General features: G+C 37.7%; 1 protein-coding gene across 1 annotated transcript in view; it reads left to right on the plus strand.

Annotated features, from left to right (window-relative positions):
- Nucleotides 1-3,128: 3,128 nt before the first annotated feature.
- The window catches only part of LOC145643530 (Fc receptor-like protein 5), a 39,799-nt gene continuing 19,292 nt past the window's right edge, over nucleotides 3,129-23,635 (plus strand). Inside the window, exons 1-8 of the mRNA XM_081695040.1 lie at nucleotides 3,129-3,251; nucleotides 3,624-4,271; nucleotides 5,289-7,484; nucleotides 8,122-8,157; nucleotides 9,371-9,439; nucleotides 11,730-12,041; nucleotides 14,338-14,610; nucleotides 19,778-20,047. Coding sequence (XP_081551166.1) covers nucleotides 7,454-7,484; nucleotides 8,122-8,157; nucleotides 9,371-9,439; nucleotides 11,730-12,041; nucleotides 14,338-14,610; nucleotides 19,778-20,047 — 991 coding nt within the window. The 5' untranslated portion in view covers nucleotides 3,129-3,251; nucleotides 3,624-4,271; nucleotides 5,289-7,453. The remainder of the gene's footprint in view (nucleotides 3,252-3,623; nucleotides 4,272-5,288; nucleotides 7,485-8,121; nucleotides 8,158-9,370; nucleotides 9,440-11,729; nucleotides 12,042-14,337; nucleotides 14,611-19,777; nucleotides 20,048-23,635) is intronic.

The raw sequence follows: 23,635 nt of genomic DNA on the forward strand, positions 1-23,635 counted from the left end.
CATGTGCAGGGATCACAGATATTGCTGGAAGAAGAGCTATGAACTTTATTGCTCAGCCTTTAGATGGCAGTATAAGTGTGCTTCTTCCTACCCTCACAGAATGTGATCATATTCCAGATGATAGATCTGTGATACCAACTCCTGAGGTCACAAAACTCCATCCTCACCTCGAACCCATTGCACATCTCATTCCCCCACTTGATCATGATGCCCAGATTCTCCTTCTCTTTGGGCATGACATTCTTCAAGTTCATAAGGTAAGAGACCAGTACAATGTCCCACACAACATACTTATGCTCAGAAGTTTGATCTTGGCTAGGCTGTAATAGGTGATATCTGTTTGGGTGCCACCCACAAGCCTGCAGTTATTAACATGTATAACACAAACATTTTGATCAATGGCCATCCTCATTTCCACCCTTGCCCAAATTATCTCTGTTTAAAAGAGAAATTCACCTCAAAAGACAGCTATAAAAGGGTGAACATGCGGAAGTACAATTTTTGAGAAAACAAATGATGACCATAAGATCGCAGCCTCTATTGAGGACAGACAGTTCATTCAGTTAATGGACAAAGAGATGTGCGTAGATGATTCTAACAGCTGAGTAGCTCCTCTTCCTTTTCACAAACTGAGAACACGTCTCCCCAGCAACAGAGAGCTAGCTGTAAGTCGCTTTTTTGTGGTATTCATACAAAAATCTTCGATCAGGATAATACTGAGCTAGCACTTTCTGTGATGGATGGGGAAGAATGGTGTTATTTACCCACATTTGGAGTATATCACCCATGCAAACCAGACCAGATTAGAGTTGCATTTAACTTCAGTGCCAAACATTTTGGTATCTCCTTAAATTATATGTTGTTGACAGGACCAGACTTAAACAACTTACTATGAATCTTAATGCATTTCAGATGTGAGCAGTTGACTTTCGCTGCAGATATAGAACAGATGTTGCACAGCTTCCTTGTGAGTGAAATTGGCTACCTGAGAAAGATCCTTAACCCTCAGTTGCTCAGGTTGTGTTCATTAAGAATTGTAAGTTGTTTTTGACAAAACATAAGCTAAATGCTTTAAATGTAATGTGGTCCAGTCAATCCCAGTGCATTCTCTGACTCTATAATGTTTATGGAACAAAACAGCTAAAAACCTTGTTTTTAGGTTTTATATGTTGACTACCATTATTAGCCTCTTGCAGCCACCACTCATGATTGGTGGCCATGTTTTGACAATGTGTGTGTGTGTGTGTGTGTGTGTGTGTGTGTGTGTGTGTAAGATTCTCAGTCCTCAGACTCTTCAGTAGTCTACTGGCAACTTCTTCATATCTGCCAGTGTCCTTTGTTTTGGCAATCAAATGCTTCAGAGCTCAAAGTAAGAACTCTCAATTTCCTGAACATCTATTTACCAAACTTCAGAAATGGTTCATTGAATGAAATTAACTACTAAAGAAAACTGACTTTATAAACTGATAGAGGCTGAAACGTCTGCTTAAGGAGATGAAATTATTTCCAATATAGTGCTGAATGTGTTTTAACAGCAAGCTTGGGATCCAGTGTGTTATAAACCTCTGCATAAGAATCACTCCATCTGAGAGGTCTCTTTTCCCACTACTCTAAGAGGAACTTGTAAGCAGACCTCCCCTTCTGGATTTTCTTCTTTTATAAAACCTGGCAGTAACTGCAGCTCTAGTAATGGGGTTGTGGTGCTTTTACTGTAGTTCCAGATTGAAGTTTCAACTGATGTTAATAGTCACTTGTATTAAGAATATTAAACATGTTCTTGCTATTTTATCTTACACACCAAGTGTCTATATTTTGTACAAATATTTCCTTTTCACACATCCTGTGAAGTTTAAATGGTTCAATACCATTGTTGCTATCTAGCTTAATTACTTACAAAACTAAATATTTTTTATTGTATTTTAGTTTTTTAGTATTTAACACATCAACACATTTGGCAGAGACTCTTATCCAGAGCGACGTACAATTTTCAAGTTTGTCCCAGGGGAATGCAAGTGTAGTGTTGGGAGTCTTGCCCAAGGACTCTTACTGGTGTAGCATAGTGTGTTCCCAGACAGGGATTAACCCCTAGTCCCCCAGAGGGGAGGCAGCATTGTTACTTACTAGACCACCCACCTTTCTGTTACTGTGACAAATATTTCTATTACTTTGATATGTACAAATTGTACTATAATATTTCTAAAATGTTCTTTGTGTTTGTGTACAGTTAGCATCTTCATACATTTCTTATATGTAATATTTTCTTAGCAGTAATATGCTTAATAATATGGGATCTTTTTAACATAGCTGAAGGATGATTCTAATCTGTTTTTACTTGTAATTAAATTTTAAAAGAAACATTTTAATAAAATAAAGTTGCAGATTTAACAAACATAAAACATTTCTCATGTAGTTGCCTCAAATTCTTGATGTACTTGTTTCTAAAAAGATGACAAGCTTAGTTTACATAAGGATGAAACTACTATTTCTTTACAATAGCATCCTGAATTCATGATGTGAGACCAAGCTCAGAAAATGAGAAGTGACATTACGGGTAGGTCTGACATTAAACATATGTGAAATCACAACAGAGATAATAAAGACATTTATTCTATCTGGGTGGGACATTTGTCAAGCTACATTGTGAAGCCATACTGAGGAACAACTAATTTCAAATAGTTTATAGAATCACATTTTACAGAATGAATATACCACAATGGCGACTTAATTCGAAGTTCTTTCTAAGAATTTATGTATATGTGGATTTGCAAGGGAAATCTGGTGTTGCTTGCTTTAAATCATCTTCTCCAGTCTGCACGAGAAGAGAATCTCAAGAGAATCTCAGTCCTGCTTCTGAACTGAATGATTATATGGGGACATTTTCTAGAGGCTCTGCCACCGTAAGACCGATGAGTTGTATAGTACAAAAATAGGAATACAAACAACAGCCATTGTCCAATGGGTGTATTGATGTGACCGTTATTTATTTAAATTGTTGGTGATTTGTTTGGTTGTTCTGTTGTTAAGGATATTTAAATTGTTTAGGAAATATTTTAAATGATTATTCCGTGGTTTGTGAGACTTTTAATGTGACACGCTTAAATCTATATTGTGGACAGGAAGTGTTTTAATTGCTTGTTCAAGCCTTGGCAGCATCGACTGTCTATTCGTGGAAGCCGTTATTCCGTCAACAGAACAAACAGATGTAATGGCATACGAGATGGATTTTTAACACTCTGCTGAAGGTGAACAAGGTAATGTTATTTAATTGTTTGTTCACCATGTATTGTTTGTTTTGCATATGATCCCTCTCGACCAACACCATTTATCTAGTGTAAGTTTGGCTGTAGCGGTCATGCTGATGTGCTTGGTAGCGAACAGCTAGTTAGTTAACAACCTGAATCATGAGAAATGTGTCTTCACATCTACGAGTAAGAGTTGTGAAGGGAGTAATGCTATGTTTCGGTTGTAGATTGGGTTTTATACTGATTTTATTGGCAAATTATTAAATGTATTTTGGTGTCGTATCTAGCTATTGAAGTGCATTAACGAAAGTGGATCTAGATTGTGAATTGTTTGGGTAACACTGTTTGAAATAAGTGTATTTTTTTCTTTTTCTCTTACAGTGTGCTTGTGAAACTGTTGAATAAAGGAACCGTCAGTTTTTGAGATGATCTATTCAATGAGGATTCTACATAAACCAAACCGTATAACCCATCTGATATATTCTTCAGAGCCACCCCAACCAATAACAATAATAATAATCATTAGAGTAGTACCACTACTCTCATAATAATTGAAACTCACGTGTGAAACTTTATTTGTAGTCGTCTAACTTTCCCTAAACTAACTAGTTATTATTAAGACCCGTGGATTTATGGCCTGGCTACAAAGAAAATCTGTCAAGTTTGCATCAGTATGGCAAAATACATTGTCAAGTACTTCCACTTAGATGGTATCACATGTTCTGTTAACTGCAGTTATTTTCAGCATCATGTAACATTAACCAGAGCTGGTAATGATGTGTGAGTCCCATTCCAGTAACCACTGATGACCACTAATTAGACTCTGAATAGTTGTTTCACTGCCTCTTCACCTTCTGACTTCATTTTCTGTTTCTCTTTTATTTTTTGTTTTCATTTGACTTGTTGCTGATTCTACTTTGTGTCTTTTCTCTCTTTTTAGCTTTGTTTGAGTTTTATGTCCTCTGCTCCATTTCCACTGAGCTGCAACAGGCTCTCAGTATGTTGTGTGCCTGCAAATTTGCATTGCATGTAAGTTTTCATTAACAGTGTAAGAAAACTGGTTTTCAGCATTTGTTTCTTTGCTGAGCTCCACCCTATCACATGTTATTTAGTAATAATTTATGTTTATAAAGGGTCAAATTCTAGCTGTAGAACATTAAATTTTTAACAAACTTGGAAAATTAGTATGTTGTATTTATAAGGGTCTGTTATGAAATGTTTCCATTTGTTTTCTTGAACAGAGCTGTACTTCTTTTGGCAAGGTTTTACACTTACTAATCAAGAGAGTTCTTGTGGTTTGGCTTCTATGCTAGTTCAGCTCAGTGGGTTTAGTCACTGAGGAAGCAGTTCTGCTCTTTCATTCAGTTTCTCACTGAAGACAAAACTAAAACAGCTACACGTGCACATTCACACCACGTGTAGCTTCTGTGGTATCTCCTGTATTTTTGCAGCACAACAAGGTGTCTGAACCCACATACATGAGCAAATAGGCAAAGAATGGACTTTTCACTGACTGTGCAGATGTCCATGTAGCTAATGCAGCAACATATTTCAGTATCACATGTAGAGGTTTCTGTTTTAATTGCCTCAATCCCATTTGCAGCCAACACCAGAAACAGGTGCGCATGAAAGTTAAACATGTATCTGACCCCAAATTGTAATAAATTAGTAATTTGGGCAGAGAATGAGCTATTGTATACCACAGTGCAAGTTATGAGAATGTGGATAACCAACTTTATAAACTTCTTTATTGCTAAGACAGCCTGGTATGTCAGATTTAACTTTTAAAATGGACAAATTTAGGATTTAACCTATTGAACACAAGCAGCAGATATTTAGATGCTTTACAGGAAGATTGTGTTAGGAATTTATAAAACTAAAGCTGGTACTTAGTGTATTGTTTAATCTGATAGTATTTAGCATTATGTTATATAATGCTGTATAAGGAGCTGAGCTTCACATTTTTCCAGCTTGTATATGGTAGAATATTGATATTGATACAGTCCAGAATAACAGTTGACCATTTGTAACCCTCATCTCTGACAGGACATGGACATGCATAACCGCTGTAGAGGAACTTCACAGAACAGAGTCTGGACAAAGAATCTCTGGTTGCGTTCCATGCTCCACACAGTACAGTTACAGGGAGACAACAGGCAGCAATAATCAGATCCAGGCAGGAATAATCGAATACAGCTCAGTAACTGAGTGCACAACTTTAGAGACTTGGTAAAACTGGTGAAGATGAAGGAGGAGTGAATACTTGTGCATAAATGAGTTTGGGAATGAGGCACAGGTGATGTAAATTAAGGGTGTGAGCTGGGGTAGGGCAGATGAGTAATAGAACAGAAAAGTAGAGCACTGGAGCGAGACTGGATGGGAGGCAAGAGGCATAACAGCTCCTTTTTTGTAGTGGGTGGTGGCACGACCGTTTCTGCAGATGTGTAGGACACAGAAGCAGTTCTTACAGCCATAATGATGCCTTCAACAGACACCTAAAAAGCCTCCAGTTGTGCAGTTGTATTTCTCTGAACACTGATACAGAAAGAACTAGGCTACAAATCACAGACTTCACAGTAAAGGGGGGGAAGTGACTGGAAACCAGTGGTCAGTAGTTTGTGGGGGAGGTTGATCTTGATTTAGCAGTTTGTGGCCTCTGATTGGTCTGGGGAAGGGATGCAGAGAGAGTGGCAGAACAACCAATGGCTCAGTAATTTTATTTATTATTTCAACCAGTAATATTTGAGAACAGTATAGTGTATTATTTGTTAGAAGCATCTCAGCATAGCAAACTCAGTGCACCATGATCTATGTACACAAGTGAAGTCAGTGGTAGCTCAGCAGTTAAGGTGCTTGGTTTGTAATCAGAAGGTTGTTGGTTCAAGCACCACCACTGCCAGTTTGCCACTGTTGGCCCCTGAGCAAGGCCCTTAACCCTCAATTGCTCATGTTGTGCTCAGTCATAATTGTAAGTTGCTTTGGATAAAAAAGTGTCAGGTAAATGTTAGTCATAAATTACATGAACACAACAGCATTCCAATATGAGTGTTAATATATTTATGTTCATAAAAACTTTACAAAAATGTGTGCATGGCCAGTTAGTAAAAGCTACAAGCACATGCTGGACAGAGACATACTGTTTTATAAGAGGATGTGGTTTAGGTTCTATTTTGGTCTAGCAGAGATGGAACTGAAACACAATGAATGACTTCTTTAAATGTATCTATTTTTAAACTTCAGATACCTGTATATAAAGTTACACATTATGGAATAAAAGGATACAACCCTGAAATAGTTTTGGTAGTCCAGACTGTCACCTACATACTGGCCAGTCTCAGTTTACCAACATGCTGCTCCTCAGCACCAGCTCAGCAGGTAAAGGACAGAGAACAGAGACACACAGCAGCACTCAGTCCCACCATGCATCTCCATGGTGACCACCGCAGTAAGGACAGATGGAGCTGGATAGATAAAGTTTATTTCATACCTCATTTGACCAATTCTATGGGTAAAAGCAACAAGCAGTTTAGAGTTTAACCCCATGAACACAACATATTTAAACACTGATTTTATACTACGACATTTCACACTCTGATACAAAACTATGGGTGTCAGTAACAGAACTTTCTCACTACACATGCAGAGCCAGGAACAGTTCACTCTGTACCTCCTCTGCAACTTACTGTTGCTATTGCTCCTCACCACCATATTTGGACGTAGTTTTAGGATTCTACATTTTAGCACTCATTTCAAAGTACTGTGCATGAAGATGGCCATTACTTGACTTGTATTTAGTATATGCAATTATATTAATGCCTAATTTGCCAGTTCTGTTTTTAATTGACCAGTTGACTTTGTTACTGTATCAGACTGTAAGGTATTGTAGGTGACTAACTTCATTTAATTAAATGCTATTTCCAAAAATGTATGTTCATAAAATAACTGATGTCACATGCCTTGCATTTAATATGATATATCACTATTTATTTATTTATTGGAGAGGATTTAAGTAGTTGCTGAAGTATCAATTGCATATATTTTTATATATGCTAATGATGTAGTACTCAAGTGTAACTCAAATTAGTTTTTGTAAAAATGAGAAATGGGTGAATTTTCATCTGCACCTCTCTGTCTAACTGTAAGAAAACAGGAAGTGCTGAGGCTTTAACACTCATTATTTCTCATTGTCAGTCAGTCACTAGCAGGACAGTATGGACTTCTGTCCTCTCTCTGCGCTGCTCTGTGAGTGAATTATGCCATTATTATGTTATTAAAGAGAATGCTAATATGTTGTTAATATGTAGTCTGAGGATCCTGAGTAATCAAGTTCTGTGTGGTTAAATCAAGTTTTGTAGCTCAGCTGGATTTTAAGTTATTTTTATGCTGAAGTCAGTGTAGAGAGTTTCAGTTTAAGGTACTTTTGACTTTCAAGAAATATAAGGTCCAACTGACTTGCTCTTTTTCTGAATGAAAAGACTTGGATTGTAATGTTACTTATTGATTATATCAGGAGTTGGATTTCTCTGTTGGTATATTTGTACATTTGCATGTTAATGTTTTCAGGACTTTCATTTAATCATTTAATCAATTAGTGACAGGTATTCAGAAATTGACGTTACTTAGTCTGTTCCAGGAAGATGTTTATGTTCATAGAGTGAGTGACAGGATAACAGATAAAACAGTACAAAATGAACAAGTATTGATTTGGATAAGTTTACATGTGGATTTGAGAATAATGTAGCATAGTGTTTGAACCAGCATTAATACAGATTCTGTGAAACTTTGTCAAATTCAGCTCTTCAAGGCACTTGGAGCCTGTGATAGAAGTGAATGTGTGCTATTAATGCATAATGTTGTTTACGCCTCTCCACATTTCTAGTGCTGCTTCTGCTCATCTGCATCGTACAAGCTCAAGGTGATTCATACTCATATCTTCATTTAGTTGAGAGGTGGGCAGTTTTATTCACAAGGGCCAGTGGGTCTGCAGATGTTAAGTGCATTGAAGGTAGTGCACACAGCTAAAATGACCAGTCCCAATATGATTAATCCACTTAATGAAGACTAAAACCAGCTGGTTGAGTGTAATAGCAATGTCTTTGCTCCTTGGTTGGAATGAAAACCTGCAACCACAGCCCTTGGTAGATAAGATTGGCCACCAAAGATATATTGAAATATTGCAGTTACATTCAATGTTGTAGTGGCGCTATGGCAAGCTGACCCACTCAGAGACAGGAAACAGAGTCTTTGCTCTTTATTACACATACCTCACACTTACAGGCAAGTAGCCACAAGCTCCATACTAAAGCAGAAACTGAAAGAAAAGTACAAAAGTAATGCCAGGCACAGACATAGATGAAGAGGGCAGACAGGAACAGAAACTCCTCCAAAACATGTGCAAAATAATAATATGAGCCAGTGTGAGTTTCTGGGTCTGTTTAGCTCATCCATTTAGAATCAGCTGACAAACAGCAGTAACAATAACAAAATGTTAACACACCAGTATATCCATGTGTGCACATCAGCTATTTAAACAAGACTTGATGTACCCTGAATATCAAGTGTAACAGTCTCTCAGAACAGCCTGAGGTTTAATCTAACAGACACTGAAGCACTGTGGTAGCTAGTCTTCATACTGAAGCACCCTGGTAGCCAGTCTTCATACTGAAGCACCCTGGTAGCCAGTCTTCATACTGAAGCACCCTGGTAGCCAGTCTTCATACTGAAGCACCCTGGTAGCCAGTCTTCATACTGAAGCACCCTGGTAGCCAGTCTTCATACTGAAGCACCCTACCTGAACACTCAGCTCCCACTTACTCCTTAACTTGAGTCCTTTTTGGTGCTGAGGGTTGTGAAGCCAAACCCGTCTCCCAGGAGCAGCAGCTCGTTCTGCTGGTCTGTTTCCTACAGCCCTCACAGATCTGTCAGAGCAGCTCTCTCACCACTTCTCTAAGATGTTCTTTCAGCACAGGTAGAAGGAACTTTCACCCAATAATATACAGGTAGAATTAACTCACATCCCATAATATACAGGTGCCAGATGGGAACCACTCAGAACTCATGCATTTAGAGTTGGGGTCCACCTTCCTCACCAGAGTTCGCACACTTCAGTTTCCTCCTTTTTCTCCTAGTTTCAGATCCGAAACCTCTCGTCAGTAGTGACCAAACAACTGAAACTGAAGTTGCAGACTCAGAAACAGGTAATCATGTACACAGATACACAAAGAGGGTGGACTGAAACAGGGAACAACTTCCAAATATGCTGGTGAATAAGATTCAATAGGAGATCAGTTCTTAAAATTCTCCAGTAATAATAATACAATATTGACATATTTTAAACATGTTCACTAAGTAATTTACGTGATGTATATGTGATCTCTCATCCTGCTACATGTAAGGATTCTGGAAGTGACATTCTGAGCTCAATTTTTCTTATTTGTTCTGAATTTAAAATGAGAAGAGTATTTTCAGTGAGCATAAGATTAGCATTTTAACTCTTTGTCTACAAAAGGGAAACTCACAGTATACTCATGAAGGTCTTTGTGTTTTTAAAACCTTCATTCCAAACAGATTTTGAAGAACATTAGGTTTTATTATTATAATTCTTTTAATATTGAAACTTCATAGAATATATACATTTAAAATAAACATAATTTGTGATTATTTTACTGGCTGCCTGAAACATAGTAAATAGCTGATCAGAGAGGTTCATACTGAGTAATGAACATGTGATGTAGGGGCAAGTAGTTAGTTAAAGCTGGAGAGTCTTTATTATCATTACTAATGAACTGGAGTAAACAACCTGACACAGCAGCAGTAATAACTCAGTGTGTTGAGAACAAACAAAGGAGTTTGAGAGCAGCTAAGGCAACGTGCTCTAGGAAAAGGATGACTGGAAAAGTGCAGCACCGACATGTGGGTTTAAATAATGTGGAGAACAAAAGAGGGCAAACGGGGAATAGGTGTTCATGATTATTAATAATTGGGAGGGTGGGAAGGGGGCAGGTGTGGTGGGTGGGGGCAGGGGTGGAGTGGTGGTGTCCCTCCTGCTGTGTACTCAGCGCACCACGACAGAACATTTGTTATTGAATTATTACAGTGGGCCCAACGTCTACACTAAAAATGGAGTCTGGCTGGATAGAAACATTCATAGCATTCAAAACATTGTAAGTAGTGAATGTAAAGGGCAGAGTAATACAGTTCAATGCATACAGTTATGTATTAACACATATATGTATATAGTAAGCTAATGGTTTGATGTAATAATGTAATGGTAATACTATGTTACTCTACAGTGTTGATCTCATACTGTGTTATTCTGCACATGTCCTTCCTCTGTGTCATGCTGTAATATTCTGCATCACTGTGGTGTCCTCATGCTTAGTGTGACTGAGCACCAGTCTTCACGCTTGGGGGTCTGTGTGTCAGAAAGTCTAATACCCAGCTGCAGATAGACTTATAAAGACCAAGGCTACTTGGCTCTAGTCTGGAAGGAGCAAAAAAGTGTTAAAAGCAGAACTAGAGTCTGTAAATAGCAACTTGGAATGTCCAAATAATGTTGATGTAAGGACAGATAGAGCAAGCATATGCAGGTGAACATTTAATAAACATACTATCAAACAAACCTTCAAGTGTAGTCAGGCAGAGCATGGTTAAACAGGGGCAGGCAGTGGGAAACCAGGCAATGCAAAAGAGAGTCTCACAGTCCAAAAATCAGCAGGGCAAAAAGGAGCAACATCGACGGACGATGGCAAGGTGAAAAAACAATGCAAGAATGTACGGGGCACGGAGCCAATTCACAAGAGAGACGGCTTACAACACGAGACATCTTAACAAGACTTTGCAAAGTGAGGATTGTAGAAGTGACGTTTAAAGAGTTCCTGATGAGGATGAGAGTGTATGTGCAGACAGGGGTGTGCACAGTGGCTAATAGATTGGCCTGACTGATCAGTGGACTCTAGGAGGGACTGTAGCAAATGGTGTGACAATTGCTTTAGTTCAAAGAATGATCTTTTTAATTGCCTAATTCATGTATTTCTACATCAATAATTAGGCATGACTGATCGGCAGACTGATCTGATCTAGAGGGTGTGACAATTGTTTTGGTTCATGTATTTCTACATCAATAATTAGCCAATATACATGCCATATGTATTGTGTTATGACAATAGGTATTAAAGGATCAGTAAGGAATGTACTTATAAAAGAGCAGTTTTTCTTTTTATTAGCTGAAAATTGGCTGAAAATTGAGCCAATTTAGATAGTTTGGAAAACGAGGCAGGTAACTATACAAAAATCATTTATTTTTGTTAAAGTGTAGAATGCATAGCGTGTATCAGAAACATTAACACTGAACAATATTACACAGAGGTGTGTAATTGCTTATGCATGTGTATTGCACACTTAGCAGGATTTGGTTCGGCACTCATGAAACATCAAGTGGGAAACTTTAATATTGAATAATATTTTTTAAATATTGTGCTCTTACAGAACAACCAAAAGCTACACTTACATTACAACATGACTGGACAGAATTTTTCATAGGAGAGACTGTCACTCTTAAATGTGTCATACCGGAATATGGAAGTAGTGAGTGGACATACAACTGGTATAAGAAAGGAGATGGAGATAATCCAGTTCATTCTGCTGAAGGAAGTGTTGGGAAAAAGAATTCAGACAGTAATCAGTACATAATCAGCCATGTTGAAGAGTCTGATGCAGGTGACTACACCTGTAGAGGAACAGAGGCAGGAGCATCCCGCTACTCCCACACCAGTGATGCTGTTACACTGACTGTATCAGGTGAGTGTGATCATGCATTGACAGAGTGATTAGACACCTACATCCTTACAATGGAGTTACTCAACTTTGCTTTAATCTTCATCTTGTAATTGGCATAAAAAAATTAAAAATCACCAAACAATCCACAAATAAATATTTCTTTATAAATTATTTCCATGAGAGCGATGGCATTAGAGAAGCAGGTGTGATCAATGTTCAGTAAACTCAGCCTCACCTCACCATGCAGTCAGTACCTATGTATTGAGAGTGATTAGAAACACACATCCTTACAATGGAGTGAGTCACATAACCTCAGTGTGATCAAACTGAAGTAATATTTTTGCAGTTGTTTGTTTTAATCATTTTATTTTTCATCTTATAATAGGCAAATGAACAAACTTTAGTAATTTGTTTATAATTTATTGAATTGTGAGCAATGACAAAGATAGTACAAATGTGTGTCTCTCTCAGTAAAGGATGAGTGATGTATTTAAAACAAACTCTCTTTCCCTACATAGAAGGGCTCATCCATTCCATTTATCATCACACTGTCATAAAACCTGCTAGTTTTCCTTTCCTGCTACAGTGTTTGTGGAGTTTTAGGCCAGATTCATCCACCCTCATCAGACATAAATACTTGTTTAGTATTGCTTGGTAATTTATGATGATGCTTTACTACAGAGTTTATTTATCTGCATCCCTTGCTGCTCCACTGGCACTTTTTAGAATAAGTACTGAGATAAGTACAGTACAGAGATGAGTACAGAGGTGCACAGAATGTGAAAAATAAATTGAGCAACAAGCTGGAAATTTGGTATAAATTACTTCAATGACAGCAGTGTGATTAACATGCTCCAGCAATGGGTGGTGTATTACATTTAGCTTTACTGCAAAATGTAGAACATTCTGGTGCTAAAACAGGGAGCCAGAGAGGAATTATAATGAGAGGATGTGGTTGTGGACTGTCTCACTATAATGCACTCTTGACTGTGTAGAAACATGTTAAAAGAGACAGATAATGGCAACATCTAATATGGCATGAAAAGCCCTTTGATGCTGCATTCTGCTCATTCTTGCTTATGCACATATACTGCACACTAAGCATGATTTGGTCCAGCACTCATGAAACATCAAGAGGAAAAACAAGATCAGCCAGCATCAACTTTGGAATACAAATATTTTACACTGGTTACACCACTTTGATCATTTAGGCAATGTGTTGCCTACCAGGCTTCACCACTAAAACTTCTTCAGTAAACACTGAATGTAAATACTGCACTAGGCACAAAGCATCTTAAGATGATAAAGCTTCTGCTTGTGTTTTAAGGGCAGAGTCTGATACATTAATCATTTCATATCAGTGAACCAAACTACTTAAATAAGCACATAGTATATATCGGGTGAGTGTGATCATCTCTTCAATATTAATTAACCCCAGGCTCACTTCACCATGCACTCAGTACTCAAGTGTTGCGAATGACTAGGGATCTATACTTTCACAACAGAGTTGCTCTAAAACCTAGTGTGATCAATATGATGTAGCACTAATTTCAGTTGTTTGTTTTCATCATCATTTTATTCTTCTTCTAAAATTAGGCTGTCCAGACACAAAACGCATGAAGCAATCAAGTGTAAATTAATCTCTGTGCTAGAGGTGTTTATCTTTTTATTATAAGCACAGAGGTGTGTACCTGGATATGCACATATATTGTGCACTAAGCAGGAGTTGGTTCAGCATTTATAAAACATCAAGTAGGAAAACAATATCACCCAGCAAGCAGGAACTTTGGAATACAAATATTTTACACTTTTTCAGTAAACACTGAAACTAAATACTGCGTTATACACAAAGCGTCTGACGATAAAGCTTCTACTTGTGCTGTAAATGAAGAAACTGATACATTCATCATTTCTGTAACAGAGCGATCAGGAGGCGGACGCATTCGCTGAGAAGAGTGAGATTTATTAGGGGCAAATCCAAAATCAGAGTAGTTACAATAGTCCAGGTTCAGAGATCCAAAACCGGGAATCTGAGAAAACATAGTAACAGGGAACAATATGAAAACAAAAATGGAAATAGGCTACAACAGAACAACGCAAAGGAAGAGAACAGAATGGAAAACAAAACTGGGAAGTAAACCGAACAAAGACATGAGACTCGGTAACCATGATGACAGGATGCTAGGGAGGGGCTAATCGCGACAATTTCATCTCACTGAACAAAGTGCTCCATTAGACACAAAGTCTATCTTAAGGTGTAAAGGCTTCTACTTGTGTAGTGTGAGACTCTGATACAGTCATCATTTTATATCAACAGTAAGACCCAAACCATCTGTGACGGTGCAGCCTCAGAGCTCTGTCTACACTGGAGACATCGTTACACTGAGCTGTAATATACAGTCGTCTGTAGGATGGAAGTTTCTCTGGTACAAATACAATGGACACCCAGGAACGCTGACCAGTACAGATGAACATTCCAAGACAATAAGTTGGATAGTGTCTTATGTAGGACGATTCAAGTATTATTGCAAGGCACAGAGGGGAAACTACCACACACATTACAGTGAGGTGGCTGAAATTACAGTATTAGGTAAGTTTTCCTTTTTTGTTTTCCTTATACTTTGGCTTTGAAATTATTTAGAAAAATATATGATGTTACATTTATAATTAAATATTGTTATTAATCATTAGATATACGGTGTACGTTGCAGAAGTATTCATTATGTTGGAAAGTGAGACCATAGGCTAAAAAGAAAGTACAGCCATCTGATCTAGCAGAGGTCACTCACATATTTGATATTAATCAGCAGTACAAATAGTTTAGCGATGATATACATAAGGAGGAGTAGCCAATCCCTAATATTTATTACTTCCATGAAGGTGCTAATTCCTGTATGCAAACAAAGTCAGTAAGAGCCAAAATACTCACAGACCAGTGGAGCCCTCACACTGATTGTATTGGGTGTTGTAGCTGTCTCACATCTACTTGATACAGTAGAAAAAGCAGCTCTAGTTTTGTGATACCAGTAGATTTATAGTACATAGACATGTGAACAGCTTCATCAAAGTATTACTATTTTAAGCAATGTTTTATTAGAAATATATTATTATATTTCCACAGCAAGACCAAAAGCTGTGGCCTCCATAAAGCCTGATCCACAGGTATTTGTGGGGGAGACTGTCACTCTCAGATGTGACATACAGGGAAGCAGCGTCTATAGGTGGCAGTACAGCTGGAAGAAAGAGGGTTCAGAGAGAACTATCAGTAGTGAACAGCAGTACAATATCGGTGGTGTTAAAGATTATCATGAAGGTGAATTCACCTGTAGAGGATCAGAGACAGGAGGATCACGTTACTCCCACACCAGTGATGCTGTTACACTGACTGTATCAGGTGAGTGTGATCATGCACTCAGTACTTATGTATTGACAGAGTGATTAGACTGTCAACGACTGCTCTCAGTCCCACTGGTCACGTGGTACGGACCACCGCGTGATGTGGGAGTTTGTCTCTTTGTTTGTGACCACGCCCATGTTCACACACCTGTACCGGCTTCCGTGTCTAATGTCTGCGTGTATTTAAACTGTTGCAGGAGAGTACAGGGTTGTCCATCTTTTATCAAGTTCTTGTTTGATTATGTTCAACTACATTTTTAAATTCACGATAGTATCGCATGTTATGTTTGTAACCTGTTGTCCGTGGTCACCTACCTGGTTTTCTGTGAATGCTGATATGTTCGTCCTTCGTCCAGCCTTACAATGGAGTCACTCTCTTAACTTTTTAAACTTTATTTTAATCATTTTAATATTTACAGAATAATTTGCAAAAAACCCCACCAAACAATTCACAAACCTAAATATTTCTTCATAAATTATTTAAATGAGAGCAATGGCATCAGAGAAGTGAGTGTGATCAATGTTCAGTAAACTCATCTCACCATGCAGTCAGTACATATGTATTGAGAGTGATTAGAAACACACATCCTAACAATGGAGTCACTCTATTAACCTTAATGTGATCAAAGAAAATATTTTATTTACAGTTGTTTTAATCATTTTAATTTTCTTCTTATAATAGGCAAAGTGAGCAAACTTTATAAACTTTATTTCTTTATAAATGATTTAATTGTGAAGGGCTCATCCATTCCATTTATCATCACACTGTCATAAAACCTGCTAGTTTTCCTTTCCTGCTACAGTGTTTGTGGAGTTTTAGGCCAGATTCATCCACCCTCATCAGACATAAATACTTGTTTAGTATTGCTTGGTAATTTATTATGATGATGTACTACAGAGTTTATTTATCTGCATCCCTTGCTGCTCCACTGGCACTTTTTAGAATAAGTACAGAGATAAGCACAGTACAGAGATGAGTACAGAGGTACACAGAATGTGAAACATAAATTGAGCAACAAGCTGGAAATTTGGTATAAATTACTTCAATGACAGCAGTGTGATTAACATGATCCAGCATTGGGCAGTGTAATACATTTAGCTTTACTGCAAAATGTAGAACATTCTGGTGCTAAAACAGGGAGCCTGAGAGGAATTATAATGAGAGGATGTGGTTGTGAACTGGCTCACTATAATACACTCTTGACTGTGTAGAAACATGTTAAAAGAGACAGATAATGGCAAACTCTAATGTGGCATGAAAAGCCCTTTGATGCTGCATTCTGCTCGTACTTGCTTATGCACATATTCTGTACACTATGCAGGAGAGAGAAACTGACAGAAAAAGAAATGGAGAAAACGAGTTGTGAGAGAGCACAAGTATATCCAGTAATACCCATTAGGTCTATTTTAGTTATGATTCTTAGGAACCATAACCATATTCATTACATCATTCCAATAAGCCATTTTTACAAACATGAATGGCAGAATTGTTTAATTTAATTGTTTAATCCGATTATAGCAATTCCTTGTCCACCAGAAATAGATTATAGGAGTAATAGTATACCAGTTCCTAAAGGAACATGATAACACCATTACATACATTTTATTCCGAAGCATCTAGAAGACCCTACGGCATATGCATACTTGCTTTTTGTTGATTTTAGTTCTGCATTTGGATTTGCTTCAGCACTCATGAAACATCAAGAGGAAAAACAAGATCACCCAACATCACCCTTGGAATACAAATATTTTACACTGGTTACACAACTTTGATCATCTGAGCTACGTGTTGCCTACCAGGCCTCACCACTTGTTTTCACCTTTTTACAGGGTGACAAAAGTTGGCATTGTTGTGCAAGCTGAGACGTACAGTGTGAAATGCATCTGGGGAAGCAGCTAGTTAAGTGATAAATGTGGCATATGGTTGATGGTGCGCTCAGTAGGTCAGGAATTAACACCTTAGAGCAGAATTGGTGTAAATGATAAATGGGGTTCAACAATTTCTATTGATGGTAAGAGAGAAACACAGTAGTGACAAAGAGTTTAACCCATCGATAACAACATATTGCACGATACGTGTCTTTCATTTTGTTTTGATTCTTCCAATCCGACTATTTATTCAGAGGTTCTACTGAAGCTTTCATGTTTCTCAAGTTTTCTAGTCTTAATTTTGTTACCAGCTTTTGTCTGGAATTTTGTCTGATTAATGGTTTCATATAATTTATTTTAATTTGAAATACTGTGTGTTGAATCCATCTTTGTTCATATAGATGTGCCGGTCATTGAGAATCCACTTGTGCCTCAGTGTCTGCTAAATAAGCACTATTTTTAGATGCTTATAAAAGTTGGCAATGTTGTGTAAGTCACATATGTCTGTGTTTTATTTTAACAATCCATGTTTAGCCATATCTGGAACACCAGACATAAAAGAGAGGACAAATTGTTTGCAAAACATGAATGCATAACATAGACTCATAATGCCAACTAAAATATTACTAGTTTAGCTACTAACCCACTGAAAAAAAGATAATGGCAGTTTTGGCAATACACATAACACATTTAGGGCCCTTTAACTTATCCAACACATCAGAGTGGCCCACATGGATCTGACAGTGAATCTCAACTGCGTATTAAAAACGAAAGAACACCAGGTGAAATCTTGGCTATGGGAGATGATGCAGACAGTATTCTCTGTATGTCAATGACTGAGTTAGACAAAAAGGAAATACATCAAAACGCAGCTCTGTTTTGGTATGTATAACATCATACAGTATTTGACAGAGCCCAGTTTAATTATCAGTGCCAGGAAGAGGGGAAAGTACAGTGCAATTTATCATAAATGTTCATAAATGATCAAAGCATTGACATTTTAGCACAATATTGAAGAATTAATCAGGGAAAGAACAGAAGTTGGAAAAAGACACTGACTGAACTTCTTCAGGTAGATCCTGATTTAGCTCTAGCCTTGTCTATACTAAAAATATGTGAAAATGAGACTGTGAAAAATCAACACGCTGTGTTACACTGTAGTGTAGATGCAGGAAAAACCCCTGACATGAAATGAGATGCCATCAGAAGCAAGATGACAATCAGGAATTCATCTCAGTACCAAAAGTATGAGAGATGTGACAAAAAAACTGTGTCAACAAAATCAAACAGAACCTGTACAATAAGACCGTGGTAGATGTCTTGTAGGGAAGAAAGTTTCATGGAAAAACTTCCCAGGTAGAGACACTGTGTGCCATAAATGTTGCATAAATGCTGCTCACTCTGTGTCTCAGGGTGAGTGTGACACATAGTATGAGGACTACCCTTCACTTGGAGAAGTGTCCTCAGCTACTACTGAGTAGTTGTGCTGTGTACAGAATCAAGAAATTAACTCTTTTCATTCTCTTTTTGAACCTCTAGAGATGAAATTCAGGGTAGTAGAGCAGGTTGAAGCCTATAAATATATGAACACAGAAATAAATGAATTTTTGTCCTTCTCCCAACATGATGATTTTGTATATATGAAATATCAACAATGCTTCATTCGTTGATTAAATCCCTTGTTGAATCAGATCAACTTTGCAATATTACATCCTAGTGCACCTTTCTCACTGCCAAGAGTAAAACCAGGTGAGAATAAATAATCAGAAAGGCAAAGTCCACTATCAGAGCTGTACAGATGGTGTGTTGAGAGGAAAGATGCTGCTTCCATAATAAAGGACCCTACACATCCCCTTCACTGCTCCTTTCAGTGACTCCCATTGTGCCGTCACTATAAAGTTTCACTGGCAACAGCAAATTATTTTAAAAGTGAAAAAAGAATACTGTTATTTTGAACTTGCAATCAGAGACCAACATCTTCATAATGAATTTGCTCTCTTAAAATTATGGTGATCAAACTGATGTGATAGTACAGTTTACAGTTTGCTTTCAATTGGACATTCCTGATACACGATGCATGAAAAGACCAAGTGTAAATAGTCTCAATTTATTCATATATCCCTTCCTACTCCACTGGCACTTGTCTCTCATTGTAATACATCATTGTTTTTATACATACAGAGATTGGTGGTGCTTATATATTGTGCATAAGCAGGATTTGGTTCAGTATGAATGAAACTTGGAAAAGCTGGTTAAACCCAGCAAGCATTCATTTTGGAATACTTCATACTTGTTATGCAACTTTGATAATTTTAATAATACATTACACGTCCAACCTTCACCACTGCAGCTTTTTTAGTATCTGAATCTAAATGAATTCACTGAATCTAAATGCCACATTAGGCACAAATGCTGCTATTTCCACAAATAATAAAGTTTCCCCTCGTGTTGTAAATGGAGATTCTAATACCTTCATCATTTCATATTAACAGCAAAACCCAAACCAACTGTGAAGGTTAAGCCTCAGACGTCTGTCTACACTGGAGACACTGTTACTCTAAGCTGTGAGGTACAGCAGTCTACTGGATGGACGTTTTTATGGAACATTTACCCTCAGCAGCCAAAATCATGGACCACTGTAAGAAAAAACAATATAATGGATGTGACAGTCTCTGAAGAAGGAACTTCAGAATATGGTTGTGCTGCACAAAGGGGACAATACTACACACATTACAGTGACGTAGTCAAGATCACAGCAGCTGGTAAGTGATGTTTTATATTTTCATCTGCATAGTGATTTATGTATCTGCACTTTTGTCTCTACAAGCCCCTCTGCCACTCTCTTCCTGAAGTCACACACATGCATGTGTTGAGATTTCATAAATAAGCAAAGGCAGTATTCTGATATTTGATATTGTACATTGACGGAGATATAAATGTAACTGTTAAATGTAGACCACGTGTACCTAATAATGGGTATATTATTTAACCCCATACACTACACTGTGAGATACAGAATAGCAGTACTATAAGTTAAGGAATAATAAAGCAATCTATGTAGTATGAGATCTATGAGATATTTTCATAGATAAATATAAAACTTTCATAAATTGTCCATCCAAATTGATAATAATTGGACACCACCCTGATTACCAGGGAAAATGAAATCATTTAAATTAATGTATTAATGATTATTGATTCAGTCTCAACCCATAAAGGTCACCACTTCGATAACATGATGTCTCATCTACCAAAAAGTAGAATACCACTCTTTACTCACAAGAGTTATTTCTAAGGGTATATTTATTGGATAAACAGAAATAGGAGAACATGCATATAAATCATTGATTACGATTCTACTAATGACCAGAGGTACTGAGTTCACTAAAATCGTTATATTACAAAATATGTAACAAACACTGTAACGGAAACAAATTAACTCAAAGTAGATTCATGTGGACTGAAGTGGCTAACTGATAAATAAAGAAAAAGAATGGAAAGAAAATCAAATCTGTTTAAGTAACCTGTGAGAGTGATTAACTGGGCAGAGCATGCTTATCAAACAATACCAAACAAGATTCGTTTTGAGAGAGTGTGACAAAGTATAACTGGAAGACTTAGAAGAAATAGACAACTTATTGAAACAACCTGAGAGAGAACTAATTAGGACTGAAGAGGCTGCTTAGCAGATGAAAGGAAGGAGTTAACTGACCAGATTTGATGTATAAACAGTTAAATTAACTATTTATATCAGCTGGTAACATAAAAAGGAAATGTCTGTCCTTATGAGTCATTAGGCTCGACAATGTCAAACCATCTGGATAGCACTGAGAGAGAGAGAGAGAGTCCATTTCCATTATATCATCTGGATGGCCTTTAGAGAGAGTCTGTTTTCTAGTCCATTGACCTTGCATGAGTGATATAGGCCACTGACAATGAAATGACCAGGTTTTCTTGACCCATGGGATTGGAGTTAGGAGCTGGTTCAGTTAGAGTCAGAGGCCTTTTAGGTTAGGCCTTTCAGAAACAGGAGCTTTGGTATCAGTGGTTATGTGACCCATGCTTGCTCTTGATGACTGTTGTAGAGGTTATTGGCTTAGTTTTAAAAAGAAAAGTTTAAGTCTTGATTTCTTCTTTGTTACATGCTCCTGGTTGATGGCAAGACAACAGGTTGTAACAGTCCTATGAGAAGTGTGTGCGTGTGTAAAGTAACCGAGCATGAAACCAACACTAATAACTTCTGTGTTTATATCTATTTCCGTTTAGCGATAAAAACAGACATCAATGGCGAGAGCACGTGGGTTAAGGAATGAGAACAAATCTTGAGTGGTCAAGAAGTACAGGTGGACATTGTGGATGGTGCCAAAGAAACGGAAATAATAAAACGGCTTCCCTGCCTACCGTATAACTTTCCTGATTAACAATACTATAAAGTGGCACCCGCCCCTGAGATACCACATCTATACATTGTATTCACCTGTAACCACGTTACCTTACTTGTCCACTCTGACAGATAGGGGAGACCTAACAGTAATCTCATAAATAACACTCAACAACAGTAGAGTTCACAAATTCGCAAGATGTCTTAAGTAACTGATCTCTAGCATGCCCCAGATCAGTGCTGCTCCATTTCAGCAAGGTGGTCCACCTTTAAAGCAGTAGTCCCGCCTCCATCTCTGCACACAAGGCTTTTCACTGGGTTACCAGCAACAAGAAAAGCAACCAATGCTAAACAAAAATGTGCACACCTGGCACAAAACATTCTTGTTAAAGTTCTTTGGTGGTAACTCATAGACTAAGGGTTTAGGGGTTCTGCTTAATTGGTACAAATAAGATTTCTAGTAAATACAATTTCAAGTGGTTAACAATTTGTTTACAGTAAACAGGAGGTAAGCAACATAAACGTAAATTGATTGTGAGGAATAAAGCAAATGAATATTGAAGAGAATAATGAAACAAAGGACATTTCTCAAATAATAAAACCAAACATCACAGTTTAACGATAATATTAAGATACCCAAACATTACTGGCTGATTACCATTTGACATCATAGTAGGTTAAAATATCAAGTTATTACTTTGTGAAGCTGTGGGAAAAGAAACTTGTACATCTCTGTGGGATGAGAAAACCTGGCTGCCCTGGTAAGTTTTGAGTCTGATGGAATTTAGGATCATGGTTCCTTGGGTATAAAGATACTGTTACAGGGTTAGTGCCATCCCAATCTGTGGATTTATTACACCTACAAAGTGTTGGAAGAACATTTTCCAGTTTTAATGTTTTGAACATCAATATTGGACTATTTTGGCCTTGTTCCCAACACAGTTTTCTCTAAACTTGTCTAAAAGGATAAAAAAAAGATCTATCTATCTAGATCTATCTATGAGTTCATACTGTATGTTTTTATAGAAAGACACCAAATGCATTATTTGTGTACAGATGCAAATAAGGTAGGTACTATACTAGGTTGCTAGGTAGATAGCTGTTATTGTTAACATAGATATATAACTAGCTAGCTAATATTAATTCTGTATTAATATTAATATTAATACAGAAAGCACCTCAGTTAATTGTGTGAACATTAGCAAAATCCTCCATCATGATTCACAATCATTTAAATAACAAAGCAGTGCTAACTATAGCCAAAAAATAAAGGTGCACTTCATAGTTTAGTGAAATGTAGCGAGGTAGCTAGATTCTAGATTGTAAAGCGCCTTTTGGTATTAGAAAGGCACTATGTTATATGTGTAAATAATTTGAGGATGGTGGGCCTGTGTGCAAAACAATTAGATCTTAGAACAGGTAAAACAAGAGGAAAAACTAAACACCACACCAAGCATGGAATAAGGGAGAACAATGGACGACACGGGAAGAACGGCAACCCCGATGACCTGGGGAAAACAAAACTAAAACTTCCCAAACAAAACCAGAAAACAGGGAGGAACTTTAATGGCTAAGGAGAACCCTGGGAGAGAGACAGACTTGAGAGGGAAAACTGGAGAGGGGAGGGGACATGTAATAACAATGACACCCTCGCAGAGCTGAAGAGAGGTGTAGCACAAGGGCTCACAGACCTCAATACCCAAAGGTTACCGGCTAGGAGCTTGGCTCAACACTTTAGCAAAGACCCCACACTGAGTGACTGGGTCACTGAGTTTATATAGGTGTAGCCCAGCCTGATTAGTAGTGTGCCTGACTCGAGGCCTCCCTCTGGTGGCCCGAGGGGGCCTCGGCCTGGTGCCAACCCTTACAATATCACACTGTATTAACTTGTGTACCTGAAATTCCTATATGCTGTATTTCACTTTATCACGCACCCCAAAAACTTTCTCCACCATCTGCCCCTCCCCCC

This window comes from Electrophorus electricus, chromosome 13 (genome assembly GCF_041902795.1).
Source record: "Electrophorus electricus isolate QZ-2024a chromosome 13, ASM4190279v1, whole genome shotgun sequence".
NCBI classification, from domain to species: domain Eukaryota; kingdom Metazoa; phylum Chordata; class Actinopteri; order Gymnotiformes; family Gymnotidae; genus Electrophorus; species Electrophorus electricus.